The sequence below is a fragment of the Formica exsecta genome, unplaced genomic scaffold (assembly GCF_003651465.1).
Source record: "Formica exsecta isolate Colony F162 unplaced genomic scaffold, ASM365146v1 scaffold139, whole genome shotgun sequence".
NCBI classification, from domain to species: Eukaryota; Metazoa; Arthropoda; class Insecta; order Hymenoptera; family Formicidae; genus Formica; species Formica exsecta.
Window position 1 is genome coordinate 850,130 of NW_021848721.1, and position 15,809 is coordinate 865,938.

General features: G+C 38.5%; 2 protein-coding genes across 3 annotated transcripts; both read left to right on the forward strand.

Annotated features, from left to right (window-relative positions):
* The first annotated feature begins 3,425 nt into the window (after positions 1 to 3,425).
* Positions 3,426 to 6,510, forward strand: LOC115246140 (glycylpeptide N-tetradecanoyltransferase 2). The gene is made up of 7 exons (XM_029824777.1): positions 3,426 to 3,570; positions 4,197 to 4,438; positions 4,518 to 4,845; positions 4,911 to 5,081; positions 5,164 to 5,344; positions 5,431 to 5,694; positions 5,772 to 6,510. The coding sequence occupies exons 1-7, from the start codon at positions 3,524 to 3,526 to the stop codon at positions 5,928 to 5,930; spliced, it is 1,392 nt and encodes a 463-aa protein (XP_029680637.1). The 5' UTR covers positions 3,426 to 3,523; the 3' UTR covers positions 5,931 to 6,510.
* Positions 6,511 to 6,991: 481 nt separating this feature from the next.
* LOC115246141 (hyaluronidase-like) lies at positions 6,992 to 11,150 on the forward strand. Of its 2 annotated transcripts, XM_029824779.1 has the most exons (5): positions 6,992 to 8,929; positions 9,416 to 9,627; positions 9,788 to 10,214; positions 10,639 to 10,843; positions 10,914 to 11,150. In XM_029824779.1, the coding sequence occupies exons 1-5, from the start codon at positions 8,865 to 8,867 to the stop codon at positions 11,076 to 11,078; spliced, it is 1,074 nt and encodes a 357-aa protein (XP_029680639.1). In that variant the 5' UTR covers positions 6,992 to 8,864; the 3' UTR covers positions 11,079 to 11,150. The 2 variants fall into 2 exon arrangements, with proteins under 2 accessions (XP_029680639.1, XP_029680638.1); XM_029824778.1 differs by lacking the exon at positions 6,992 to 8,929 and having other exon boundaries at positions 9,058 to 9,627.
* Positions 11,151 to 15,809: the final 4,659 nt, after the last annotated feature.

The following is a 15,809-nucleotide window of genomic DNA, read 5'->3' on the forward strand; positions in this document are numbered from 1 at the left end:
TCTTTCAAAAAAATCAAAAGCTAAATAAACGTGTATCGTGATTAAAAATAATTAATTTAGAGAGTATAATAATTAATAATAAAACGTAGAAAGGGAGAGTATATGTGTATTATATAATGTATGAAAAGTTTAATTAATTTGATTTCTCTATATCAAAATATTTGTGATATGCACATATTTCATTTAATTTAGTGGAAGATTGAACGGATAAAATTGTTTTATCGCGCGTGACTGACAGTTAACATGTTGAATGTGAAATGTTTGTTCCAGTTATAAAGGCGTAATTCGTCAAAAAAAAAAAAAAAAAAAAAAAAAAAAAGAAAGAAAGAAAAAAATATCCATACATTTTTTCATCGAAATTTTTCGTGTACATTGTTCAACTACATAAGTAACGCATCAGAAACGAATTCGAATTATCGAACCAAAAATTATTCATACATCTACCAACTCGCCTATTACAGACTCTTTTCTGCTATCACATAATTATTAATGATTATACATAAATATATTACAATATAGATACTATACATTGTTTCGGCATGATGTAAGAATACTGTTGGTAATGAAATAAAGAAAATTATACTTGTCACATCTCTTTCCTATCTTTAAACTATGCATAAACTACGAATGTCTATCATACTTTTCCATTTACAATTATTTTATTTATTCGAATAAATTTAAATAAAAAGAGATTTTTATCGCGTTATTCTATTAATTTTAATTTAACAGGCTTGCGGTATTGTAAAGCGGATTACATTCTGGGATATGAAACCGTATGGCAATTTCACCGAACAATTCCAAATAATTAAATAAATCATCGCAAATAATGAAATATAATAAATTAGATAAATTCACTCACCGCGAACGTTGTACAGCCACAACACTCCTGCCATCATATATTCCATCGGTGCGATGTCAATTTCTGCTTAAAACGTTTTAACCGAAAATCTATCAAGTCACGTGAATGCGAGTGGAAATTACGTTTAATTGTAATCTCACACACAGATGAATCCTCTCGTTCTCGTATCGTTGACAATATGTGTGAGGTTGATGAGCTGTAATGATATTCAATATGTAATCAGTCGGTATGTTAACATATATCTTTTTAAATAAAAAAAATAAAATTATTTTCTCCTTTTTTCATACATCATCTTTTACACTTTAAATAATATTATTTTTATGCATAATAAATTATATAAAAATTATGTATTTTTTTATATGCATATATATAATTATACATTATTAATGAAAAATGTGCTTAAATTTTATAGAACAAATCATCAAAATATTAATTATTATTATTACAGAATTATTAAAATGGACATTGATCATCTTGATGAACATCGATGACCTCGATATAAACCGAGATCGAACCATCACGCGACCGAGAAAGTGCGGTTAATTATGCGCGCATCAATTATTAATACGCCAAAATAATCGTTCTGCTGTTCATTTTTGACCAATAACGTTGGATCGTTCAAATTCGAGTCGACATGACTACACTTCACAAAATCTACTCGAATATACCAACGGGTAATTACTTTATCACTTACCTTAATTGATTCGCCATGACAGTCGATCGTTTATTCACTCACTAATATATATTCGGTGCGCTTCGTGTGCGTCGTGAATTATGCGAAAACGCGATTAATCCTGATTATGCACGCTAATAATTAATACGCTACGACTACGCGACACCACGCACGCGACAATATTCAATATCGATTCGCACGCGAAATGCAATTTTATCGAGCAAACAATATGCGGAGAGATTTCGCGGTGGTTATTTCCCAACGCAAATTCGCGCGAAACATACAGCGCGCATGCGCGACGTTCAAGAATCACGCACCAACGAATGACGGAATCGCTATTCCGAAATTATCGCGTTCGCCCAAGTTAATTAACACGTTACTCGACACTCTCCATACCAACTGGAACGCGATATACAATTTCGTTGAGCAAAAAGAGCGCGAAGAACGCGGGACGATGTCGCGACATCTAACTTTTGGCGCGAGGACACACACGAAGCATGACGCGCATGCGCGGCTCGCACGTCACATGTCACTCGCGACAACTTCGCGTGACGCTAGACGGACATTTTGATCGAATGACGAGTAATGATAATTATATAAATAATTAATTAATACTATTTATCTCGATAAGTTTGCCACGACAGTCGACAGTTTATTTATTCGCTATTTTTGACGCGCTCTTTGCATATAAAGTGAATCACGCGATAAATTTCAATAATTCTGTGATAAATAGACGCTGTATGCGCGGCTTTCAAGACTCACTTTCGGCCGAATAATGACTTGGTTAATGCACGAAAATATGTTCAATCCTATTTGTCCAAGCTAATTAACACGTTACGGTGATATTTCAGACATCGCACGCGACACTCTCGATACTAATTGGTACGCGATATACAATTTTATCGAGTAAAAAGAGCGGGAACACGGGACCGATGTCGAGATGTCTAACTTCTGGGCGCGAGATCACACGAAGTATGATGCGCATGCGCAATTTGCGCGCTAGATTCATTCGCCGCGAAATGATTTTGAGTAAACGGCGAAAGTAATTAGTAAGTATATTTAACACATATGTGTACGTATATGTAGATACCATGTATAAACGCTTGAGTTATTGCAGAATGAATGGTAATGGAAATTTGAGATGTGGAAATACATATAGTTAGTTTAGACATGAGAAACTTCAGCATTTACTAAGTAATCGACATGTGATATAATAGAAACTGTTATTATACAAACAGAATCATTACGTTGATTAATATCACATATAACGAAGCCCGCGGATTCCGGATAGTTTGATATTATTTGAATCGTATACGAGATCCATTCACGTATACATTGAAATTTGTATAAATAAAATGGGATATATACACTGAAATAATTTGTATAAATGAAATCGGATATATACACAACTACTATTTACAGACAATATTTTATTGATATAATTTGAGCACCAAATCTATTAATTTCATCAATGTTTCTTGCGCATATAATAAATTGGGTATATATTTTAATTTAAATTTTAATTGAATATTTTACAATATAAATAAATATAAATAAATAAAAATGAGATAAAATGAGATTTGAATAAAACTTGAATAAATTCAACTATTATGTGTGTAACAAATTATAAATTTTGAAATATCTGTGAATTTCTATGTTAATTTTATCGATCTTCTCAAAAGAATTTTAAATCAATAGAGAGAGAAATAATATTACTGTCAGATAAAAATTTACGAATACTTAAATATAAATCATTCGAGCTTAAATTCATATTTAAAATAAATTCGTGAAATTTATATCTATTTTTATATACCTGTTATGTAAATTCTCGTAAAACGCTTGATATAGGGTGCGTTCAGCAGATCCCGACAGTCGCAAAGCGCGTGCGTGGAAGTCGCGTCCCTCCATCTGGGAAGACGTTCGGACACTTTCCAGCAGCGTCACCGTGAGTGATTGTGGACGTCGTATGCGCAACAAAAATCTATATTAAAATGGAGGAGCTGCCACCAGGCGAGCTTCCGGATCAGCGGAACAAGAGGTACGAGATAAACGCATTTCGCTTCATCGAATAATCGCGGATTCGCTTTCCCATACGATATCGCGGAGATCGCCGTGCACTTTACATTCCTCGTCTTAACCTATATTTGCTCCAACCTATTCGAGGAACGATCGTCGTAGGATGATTAGCCGCATAATTATTGACGATTCCTCTAGATGTATCGCTATCGGCGAGATTCTACCGCGGTTTAGTACAAAACGCAGACATCCTTGAATCAATTACGTAGAATTCCATTTAAGGAAGACATTTTCACATATCATTCATTCTTAATGAGTGACTCGTGATTTCATCATTCTGATGTAATTTATTTCATTGGCAGATATTTGATCACAACATATAACTGTGAGAATTGCAATCACTTTTTGATTATTGCTAATTTGTACATATGTAAATAAAACTAGTTTTTTTTTATCATGATTGCTCATTGTGTATGCGAATCTTTATTTCTGCTATATATACATAACGTCATAATTGTCTGATTATATTATAATGATTATTGAACATGTGTCTTCCTGTTACATTTAACATTATATATACATTGAAAATTGTATTTAATATGTGTTGAGAAAACATAAATGTAAAATTTTGTTGCCATTTTATCATAGCTGCAAAAAGAAAGATCGAAGAAGAAGAAGAGAACATGCATTGGCAAATACAGCAAGTGGGAATCACAACAATAATAAGGAAGACAAAGAGAAAGAAATGTCTGGTGCATGCAATATCTCCATCAAAGAGATCCAGATGGCGATGGAGGTATTCAATATGCAACAAAAACCTGCCAAAACTCAGGAGGAAGCAATGCAAAAACCTTATCAATTTTGGAGCACACAGCCAGTACCAAAAATGGGTAAATAGTCAATTAAAGATGTATTATTTTATTTGTATTAATATTTTTTTCTGAAGAAGATCTTGTTATTGATTTAAAGATGAAAAAATTGTATGCAATGAGCCAATCGAGCCTGATAAAACATCTATTAGAGCGGAACCTTATTCATTACCTGCCGACTTTCAATGGGATACCTTGAACCTGGACGATCCTCTGGTCTTATCGGAATTATATACGTTACTTTCCGAAAATTATGTAGAAGATGATGATGCGATGTTTAGATTTGATTATCCTCCAAACTTTTTGAAATGGGCACTGCAACCTCCTGGCTGGTACAAAGAATGGCATTGCGGTGTGCGAGTGAGCAAGAGCGGACGTCTAGTCGGTTTTATCTCTGCTATTCCAGCCACTCTACGCATCTATAATCAGTGAGTATTGTATGCTTGCATAATGTGCTCGATTTTGCAATGTAACATCTCGAAAATTTTTCTAGTATCCAGAAAATGGTTGAGATCAACTTTCTGTGCGTACATAAAAAGCTAAGATCAAAGAGAGTCGCACCTGTGTTGATACGTGAAATCACAAGAAGAGTGAATTTGCAGGGCATCTTTCAGGCTGTATATACTGCCGGTGTCGTCTTACCAAAACCTATTGCGACCTGCAGGTCTGTATGCAAAGCATTTAAAATCTATTTCTTTTGGTTAACTAATAAATTAATCAATATTAATTGTATATACATATGTTAGGTATTGGCACCGATCCCTAAATCCAAAGAAGTTAATTGATATCAAGTTCTCTCATCTTACTCGCAACATGACGATGCAGAGAACTCTGAAGCTATATAAACTGCCAGAGAATACAAAGGTACCAGGTTTCAGAAAGCTGGTTTATACAGATATACCGCAAGCGCGTAAGATATTATTGGAAGTAAGTATAAAAACAATCTATTATAATATATTTGATATACTTATAATACATTTGATCACATCACATAATGTATATTTATTTTATAGTATTTGGAGAAGTTCGATCTTGCTCCGATATTTTCGGCCGAAGAATTCGAACATTGGTTCCTGCCACGAACCGGCATTATTAACAGTTTTGTAGTGGAGAAGGAGGGAAAGATCACCGATATGGTAAGTTATTATACATTGCCGAGCTCCATCATGCATCATCAGACACATAAGACTCTCAAAGCCGCATACAGTTTCTACAACGTATCTACCGTGACGCCATGGCTTGAACTAATGATGGATGCTTTAATATCTGCACGCGATGTAAGTCTTTTTACTTCATGTGTTTCGCTATGCAGAACTTTTCGAATGGTTATCGAACAAACGGTTTTTACTCACAGTTGGGTTTCGACGTATTTAACGCGTTGGATCTCATGGACAACAAGGAGTTTTTAGAACCTCTTAAGTTTGGCATCGGTGATGGCAATCTTCAATACTATCTATATAACTGGCGTTGCCCCAGTATGACACCCGGCAAGATCGGTCTCGTGCTCCAGTAAGCTTCTAGTTTAACTAGTCGCTATCTAGAGAGAGAGTCTTTTGCGACTTCGCGAGAGAGATAGCGACATAGTCGCTGAGCGGACAATGGACACATAGAGCAATAGAGAAAACCAGTAAAGATGACAATTTCTGACGGGGATAAATGCGACTTTTCTTACCGACAAGAGTATATAAATGCATCTACAGTGATTGAAAAGAGTTTTCTTACAGAATCGACGATCGAATGGATAACTCGATCTCTCGAAAATCACTTTTGTCTTCGTCGTTGACGCATTTGAAGATTCTAGGTTGAACTTTATGCAAGCGGGATTACTACTATGAAAATTGTGCATTGTATAGCGCACGTGTATATACGTACCTGCGTGACTTGAGCAATGTAGATAAGTATCATGCGATTAATAGCGATTATATACGGGAAGCCATCTCGTAACCACCAGTGAAAAATTTTCAATAATATAAGCCTTCTAGACGCCAAGTAACTCTTTATTCGTTTTTCCTTTACATTTTCTCAGCTAATTAGATGATACAAGATATGCCGAAATATGAGCGACAGACAAATTATAAATAAAACATAATTTATCGAGAGTGATTTGCTTCTGCTCTCTCTTTTACTATTTCTAGTTTCGTACCTTTTCCTTACTCATTTCAAATATCCGTATCTATATGAATAAATAAGTTGTATTTGATTATGAACATTGTTTCTTATTATCTATACATTTGTGTGTTCTTAGTAATTATTAGCAACATATGTAGTGGTTGCAGAACTCAGGATTATAAAATAATAGAATTTATTTCTAATTCTAGTTAGAGATTTCTGTGAGATCCAAAACTCGCAGAAAGAAACCAATAATTAACAATATATATCAAGGAGAAAATTATTCAGTTGACTGCAATATCAAATATATTCATTTAACATTTATATTAGAAAAAAAAAGTATAAAAAGAATGGAAAACTTATATGATACATATTATCTGAAAAGCTACGCAATGCGACTTTAATGAAAAAGTAAAGTATTAGTTGTTAATCCCTCGCAAAGTTATTCGCGCGAATTCGCTGTATAATCACCTCGTAAATATATTTCCTATTCATATAGTGGCGGAATGATAAAAACTTAATTTCCTTGTTCTATATATGCATGTCTCGAGGTAAGACGATCGCACAATAGTATCTATCTTTTTTGTCATAACATGATTATTGCGAGCAAACGTTACATTGCAACCTAGAACGGGGCCGACGCGACAAGGTCTCCGAAGATAAGAGAGAAAACGTAGCGATTATAACCGGTTAAAATTTACATTTTGCTTTTAAATAGGAAGACGACGTCCGAGTAACGACCAACCTTCGATAAGTTTGTAGACCCGTTATATGTACAAATGATCGATCAATACCATCAGGAACAGGCAATAGGACATGCGGATTCCATTTCTCTTTGAATAAACATACATATAAACCGCCGATCTAGCGATATCGCTAACGATCAATAATTGATACGAATCCACTCGCCTGTTTATTTAAAATTGTTTTTCTAGGCGCGAAAATTTACATCTAACAATAAGCTTATTCAAATTTCTAGCGAAACCGATATATAAACATTGACTTGTTTAATTAATGCTAAATGATGATCAAGAAAACTGAGTCAGGGATACAATAAATAGGGGATTGCTATGTAATAGCTATGAACATGAAGCGTTTTCTTTATGTGACAAAGCTAATAATAATGCGTAAAATGGATAGTTTGACCAAATTTTGTTGTACTTTCTTTGTCGATAATTTATTATATTAATATCGCTGTGTAATCAAATATCTATAATAAGTAAAACCTAATATTTTCGCGTATGGTAATTATTATCCATATTTACAAACATTTATAAATTTAATTTAAGCAATTTTTTTGTACGCATCGGATTTTTATCACTTTCCTAAATAGTGCCGTACAAACACAAAAAACAACTTTTATGATATTATAAACTTGGAAAAAGTACATTTCATTAATGTCTCGCGGAATCATGTTTCCAACTAAAATATTTTTGCATAAATATATATATATATAATATAAATTGTTTTCGGCAATTATTTTTATCATATACTAATATAAACACGATATTTTTATATGAGCTTTTATATTAGCGAGTAGTTATGAAATGTATTCTTTAACACATGTATTACATAACAAAAAAACATTCCTCATCGCTAATATTTTTATAATAAAATAATTCTTGTAATTGCAAGAAATTCGAAAAAATTTCTCTGAATTGCGAGTAGCCATCTGATGATGATATTTACTATTTACTATTACTTTTATATTTACTATTACTTGTTCACTCTGATCGCTTTAAAGTGATGGAAAATTTTTTGTTTTAGAAAGAGGAAGAGAGCCTATTTATTTTGTAAAAAAAAATACGTCGTCTTTTATCATGTAGGAAGTTCTTGACGAGGACATATATCGATCCTGCGTCGTGTTTAATCGCAATATTAATAGGCGTCCATCAAGAGCCATGAATGACTTGCCAGCGCCTATATACCTCTTCTACAGCAACCTAGTAATAAACAAGAAAAGACAATAAAAAAAAACCCAAGGGGAATATGTGCAAAAGGCGGAAACGTCGAATCATCAAACAATACCCGGAGCCAGATAACACTACGAGGCGTGGACGAGTAGGTGGGGAAGACACGAGACAGACACGATGTGAGGAATAAATACTGCCCTGAAATCGAGCGGAATTCAGTCGCATGCTTAGTGTACTAACGACGTTAACTCTAGTCTGATCATTGTGGGGGTCCTTGTTCACGTGCGGATCTTCATTGTTTGGCACCACCTTACCAATTGATTAATTAATAGCGCCTCGACACCACAGGACTCTCATCCGTCAGTTTGTAATTTGCCATCGGAACCCACATAGATCTACAGCGAAAATTCATCGAGCAAGCTACGATGCTACCGAGTCGATATTTACTCATCTCTACTTTCGCAACCATTGCGGCCGCCAATTTTTTCGGGTATTTTTCACTTAAAAAGTATTATAATTTTTCAACCCTTCCGAAATCGCGAAGTTTGTTCGAAAAAAAGTTTTGTTTTATTGATAAAGTAATTAAAGTAACTTGTCGTTTTTCATCGATATATCTGTTAGATATAAAATGAAGCGTATTTTAGTTTTATTTGTTGTTAAGTAAACGCATTCTTTTGCGGTTTTATCACATACAAATATAAATGTTTTATTTTAAGTTTTAGATATTGTATTTTCTATTTATAAATATCTGTTATAAGCGTAGTCGCATTTCCGCAAAAATATTATATCATTTTTTAATTATTTTTATTTTTTCATTGGACACTTAGTATGTTACTGAATTATTTGATGCAAGGGTTGCTAATACAATTCTAGAAATTTCATAAATGCAAAACGTACGCGAATCCGGCGGCCCGAAAATATCTTATCTAACCGGTGTCATTGTCCACGAGTTACCTCGTGTTTCTGCTCATGTCAGTCTAGGCGCAACGACCCCCGAAGCAGGCAACCCGCAACAATTTGACGTTTACTGGAACGTGCCCAGCTTTCTATGCCACAAATACGGCGTAAAATTCGAGGATCTCAAGGATTTCGGAATTCGTCAGAATGCGAATGACAGATTTCGCGGTGAGGAAATCGCGATTCTTTATGATCCTGGAATGTTTCCGGCGCTGTTAACTGATAAAAATGGTAAATTGAAAGTAGTTGTCATCAAATAAAAATGTTCCGAATCTAGGAAAGATTACGAAACATTTTTCAGACATTTCTTTGATATTCTAATTCTTAAACCTTATTTTCAACTCTTTGAATTCTTATATTGTGTCATTCTAATCAGTCGTTGTATTTTCAGGAATTGTAACGAAAAGAAACGGTGGCGTCCCACAAGAGGGTGATTTGAAGAAACATCTCGAGATATTCCGAAAGCATTTGATCAAGCAAATCCCTGATGAGTCATTCAGCGGCGTCGGTGTGATAGATTTCGAGAGCTGGCGACCAATCTTCCGGCAAAACTGGGCCTCCCTCGAACCTTACAAGACCCTGTCTATAAAATTGGAACGTGGAAAGCATCCTACTTGGAGCGACGCGGCCATCAAAAAGGAAGCGAAGCGTCGCTTCGAGAAGTACGGTAGGATATTTATGGAAGAAACCTTAAAGACAGCGAAGAAGCTTCGGTCTAACGCCACCTGGGGTTACTACGGTTATCCGCATTGCTTCAATCATACTCCTGGCCAACGTAGCGCGCATTGCGATCGTCAGACCATGGTGGAAAACGACGAGTGAGTAAAATGTCCGACGAATCGATAATTTGACATCTGATAATGTGTGTATAATTTAGTGGCATACATGTGTAAGTGCGTCATTATGCTTTACGCGGAATGTTCACGGATCTCTTGTAGATAATCTCGCGGTATTTACAGCTTTAACATTGAAGTCGGTATTAACTTGTAGCCTCATCGCCTGATAAAATTTATGAGCATATTGTTTAATTCGCCGGTTGATTTTACGATGTCATCCCGGATATAGGACGATCGAAATTATGATATTTATGATTAAATAGGTCAAGGTCGAGGATAGTGCGGAGCGCTAAAAGCCGGAGCGACTTGCAGTTTCACACCCGCTGTGTTATCTAATCGCGAAGAGCGATAAAGGAGAGGTCGGGGTTTTAGAAGGCCGGGTAATGACGGGTAATAATTTTCGTAGAATATCTTGGCTCTTCACACTCGAGGACGCGCACATGCCTTCCGTGTACTTAAGGCAGAAGATCAAGGAGATGGATCGGGTGGGCTTCGTGAAGGGCAGAGTGTCGGAGGCGTTGCGAATGGCGGAGAAGAGTTCCCGCAAACAACAAGTTCTTGCCTATCACTGGTTCAAATATCAAGATCACAGGGATAACTTTCTTAGTAAGGTGAGTTCTTTCGATCTTCTCGAGACGTCTCGAAAATATTAATATTGATTCCGAAAATTTGTCTGCGCAGAAAGATACGGAGAACACGGTCAACACGATCGCCAACCTCGGTGCTGATGGCGTGATTATTTGGGGCAGCTCTGAAGATACAAACTCGGAGGAGAAGTGCAAGGATCTGCAGCAATACGTGAAAAACGTTTTAGGGCCGGCGATAAAGCGGATCAAGCAAAAATAGTGCATTCTTTGATAGAAACGACAATTTCGCATGTTTAACTAACAGTACAAATAATTTTTATCTAATTTTTTATTTTCGTTTAATTCATGTTTTAACTTCTCAGTTCCTAGTTCCTAATAAGATTTGACATATTTATGTTTTTTCAACATTTTTATGTAGACATGATTTATAGATTTGAACAAATGTAGGCAAAATTTCAATCTCTCTAAAAAAACTATAAATTTCGGAGAGCCGTAGATGGATCAGGAACTACAGACTAAGATTGAGAGAGAGAGAGAGAGAGAGAGAGAGAGACTGTGAGAGCAAGAGAGGGAGGCACAATCGAGCCGCCAGTTTTCAGCTGCTCCAGGTTCCAAATTCTTGTGGACCGGCGGCAGCTCTAGTGATCTCGTTAACGTCAACGGAGGCGCGTGACGTGGCGTCCGGCTCATCATCCCCGAATCCTCCTCTTCGTCACCTCCGCATCGCGCTCCGCCTCGAAACGGACAATTGCGCGTAGTAGTCTCGATCTTACGACTACGGCGAGGACGATGAGCGCGCAATACGACATGTTTTACTGGTTCGCGATGTAACGCCTCGGGCGATGTGCTTTTTTACAGTACGCGCGACGCGTTTTCTGTAGAGAAGAGGTAGTAGTCAGCAGATCTTTCTTGCTCACATACAGTTGATCTCTCTCTCCCTTCTCGCATTCGCCTCGCTGTTGCCCCCGTCCTTTCTCTCGGCTCTGTCGCACCTGCGGAGAATGTCGATCTCGAGGCGCGAGATCGACGAAGAAGGAGAACGGAACGGGAACGCGCGGCGCGGAACGGGAACCGAACGCGCGCACCGCGAGTAGAAGGAGAAGCTGAAGGGGAACCCAGTGGTGGAGGTAGAGGAAGAAGAAGAGAAGGAGACGGCGGGCGGGCGGGAGGTGGTGGAGGAGAACGGAACACGAGAGATCGGCAGCACAGTTTCGTGTTCAGCTTAGCTCGGTTCGGCTCTCAGCCTTGTGATATCGGAAGCCCCCAAGTACTTGAAAGGTCGAAGTTCTCTCGTACGCACTCCTTCGAACCATCGGATCCATCTGGCCGGAAACAGAGAGCTCGGAGGTTACGAGCTCTCTCTCCCTCTCTGTCCGCTTGCGAGAGAGGCAAGATTCCTGGTCGCCCCAGCGGTGACTAGAATACCTGTTGCTCTAGGTGCTCTCGCGAGAAAACCGGCGGCGCGTTGGTGCGCAGTTTGCGGGCGAGACAGCGACAACAACGGTAACGTGCAAACCGAGGTGAGTGACAGTCCCTCTGCAGAAGATCCAAGGCTTCCCGGATCGGTGATAGACTTGAGACGCCAGCGTCGCTCGACTCCGATCCATGTTATTCATTTTAAGATAGTAACAACTCCTTTCATCGGCTGCTGCGACTCGAATCTGATCCAGCTGTCGGCGAGCAGCTCGCGAAAATCGCTGACTCGTCGGAAAAACTGGAAAGAGTCTGCATTCAGCAAAAGATCGTCTGTCTCTTGCGAAATTCGAAACGCGTTCGTGCTCGCGTGTATTTGTGTGCATGTGCATTCGTGAATTGAATGCGTGCGTTTCCTGCGCGTGTGCATATACACACACTCATTGATGTATAAGTGTACGCTCGGTCCATATGTGTATATACGCACGATCGACGTACTCTCATTGCTTCGGAATTCTGAATAAATCGACGGAGGATTGCGAAAGTTTCGGTCCATTCGATGTGCGAGATTCTATATTAATAACTTAGAGGAAATACCAGATGTAGGCGGACTCAAATAATGGTTTAAGTTCTATAGTTTAAATTTTTTTAAATTTCTTAAATATACATTTTAACTTTACTTGTTCTTTGGCTGTGCCCTTTCTTTTAAGAGCGTAATCTTACGCCATCGCTTTTGAGCTAGTAAGCGTCTCGAGAGAGCGCAAACCATGTTGCCTCCGCTGTTGAGAGAAAATTTTTCCTATTATCGAGAGTGGTGTACTTTATGTAATTTAATGCACGAATATTAGTGCGCTTCAAAGCTTGTATTGGGGTTTGTGGATATCTTTACTTAAACATCTCCGATATCTTCCGCTTCGTGGAACGAGGAATCCAACACCAGCTGATCGAGTTACGATGATCGCGGTTCTCCTCCAAAGTGTGGATGAGGGGCCCAAATACTCGAGCGATACAGAAGCACCCTATCCAAAACGCTTCGGCCACTAATCCTAAATGCCCTCAGACCCCTATTCCAGACTTAATGATAGCTCTTCTTAGACGCAACAGTTAAGTTCCAAGCTAAACTGTTGCGCGGTAGCGAACCCATAATCGGTTCCTTTCTAACGGAGACTGTCCGCGATTGGTCCATAGCTCGCAGCTACCGTCCAACTTAATTGGTCGATCTTATAGCTGTCCGACAAGGCGAGAATATCGAAGTTTCGATTCCGAGTCAATCACGCCGATCGAACGTTACAATATTTCTCACGGGCATGGAAATATATCATCGAATAAAAAACTTTATTGAACTATGTTTGATTTTTTGATAGAATATATTGCTAATAATTTTCTTCTTTTTTTCTGTTGGAAAGAAGTTATGCTATCGAAATTTTGTCAATAAGGCACTTGCATATATGTTAAATGATATACATTTTTATAGTAAATATTATTATTTATTAATTTAATGTGAATATTATTATGTTATTATTTATTTGTTAGAGATATTTTTTTAATATGTCGCGTTTAAAACTTTTTCCAGATGAAACTTTATTGACAGTCGCTTGCGAATTAATTTATCTTTCAAAATATTTTTCTCTATATGAGATATTGAGAAAGTACTTTCTCAGAAGAATTGATGACGCGTGTAACTGGGTATTTTTTCAAGCAACAACACCGATCGAAAGAGGACAAATAATTCGCAATTTGTCCCTCCTTGTTTTTCGCGTGAGTGAGGAAAAGAGAAGAGTGCTAAAGGGGTCTCGGCCGCGGGCGAAAGGGCGGGATCAAAGGGGAAAAGGGGGTTTAGTAGCGCCAGAAGTAGCGGACAGGCTCGAGGAAGACGAAAGGGCCCGTTTTAAAGAGGCGAGCATTAAAAACAACAATGTCATTACATTTTAACGACCTGTTCTTTGGCTGTGCCCTCCCTTTTAAGAGCGTTCGTTTGCAGGTATGTGGTCCGCGCGCTCACGGGGGCCAACCACATCGCGCCAAGGGGGCCCTTAAAGCGTCGCGCACACGAGTCGCGTGTGCTATGCGCACGCGGGTCCACTTTCGTCGCCTACCTCCACCTCCTTTCAAGATACGATATGAAATTAAAAGTTACAAAAATGAAATAAAAGCCAGGGTAACATAACTTTTGATATCGAATGTAGAAGTCGAACTAAGGAAAATAAATTCCTTCGTCTATTTTGTTTTTATAGATATATAAAAAAGATTTTATATAAAAGATTTACTTTTCGGCGAATGAAAAAGAGTAAATGAAAAATAAATATCGAACCATTTTTTAACATAATTTTATTATAAAGGAATGGAGCAAAGCTTGTGTAAGTTTTCTTCCGCCTGGCTCGTTCCCCCCGTCCCCTTCTCACGGGCCCCGTTGATTCGTTCTCCACACGCGTTCCGGACACGCCGTGCAGCTCGCGAAGAATTAGTATGGGCGAAGAAACAAAAGCACGAGAAAAAAAAAACCGCACACGCACGGAGGGGCACGGCGACGGCGAAGAAGAAGGAGAAAAAAAAGGAGCCGAAATGGCGCCACACGTTCAGCGTGTTTTCGGGGCATCCCCCGGTGCTGTTGGCAAACTCCTTTTTTCGGCGCCATCCGTCTCCCTCGCGCGCCCGCCCGTTCCTGGTTCTCCCTTACGTACCCTGCGAGCCTCCCACCTCGTCTCTTCGCTCGCACTCTCTCTCTCTCTCTTTCTTTCTCTCTCCTCTTTTCGGATATCCTCGCACGATCCGCACCCTCGTGCGGCCGACTCCTCTTTTATTTCCTTACTCTTCCTCGATCTTTCAAGCTCACCCCGTATCCGCGGGCCATTTATTAGTTCGCCCAAGGTATCTCGATATCCCAAAGAAAAAAAAAAAAAGAAGAAAAGCAACGGAAGGAAATAGAAAGAAAAATATCGGGCGCGCCGGCGTCCCAGCCAAATGTGAAATTAGGGTATGTCAAAACGGGAGGTGGAGATTTTCATTAAAATCAATGGGGGAGATTAAGGGCCGAGACACCTAATTATGGATATATCACTCGCCGTCATCTCCGAATCGCTCGGCCACGCACCGGATCATTAAGTTCGGGAGATTGAACTCCGTAACGGCCGGATCTCTCTCTCCCCGGGCGAGGTATTATACACGGACCTCCGGCCCCCAGGATGAATATGTGCGCGCATGAATTCGACACACACACCAGAAGAGAGGCAGGAATAATATTTTTTCCCGCCGTGGACAGCTTCATCACAAAACAAATCGTCGCTGGTGCTCGCTCGCTATCTGTGACCCTGCATGCCAGACCATATGCGTCGCTTGTAGTTGCCGACGAGAGAAGACCAGTCGAGTTACGCGAGAGAAGAAACTACATAACAGATCGAAAAGTTTCGATCGCGAATGCGTTCACGAAAGCTTGCGAATGTCCACGAAATGCCGTCAACTGCGATTCTTTTTCATCTTTTTTCCTTTTATTCCTCGATATACTTTAATATCTCGGAGCAAAACGCAGCTCTAGACAACAAATAATATTTGTACTATCAATGTAATGATAAAAAAAAAA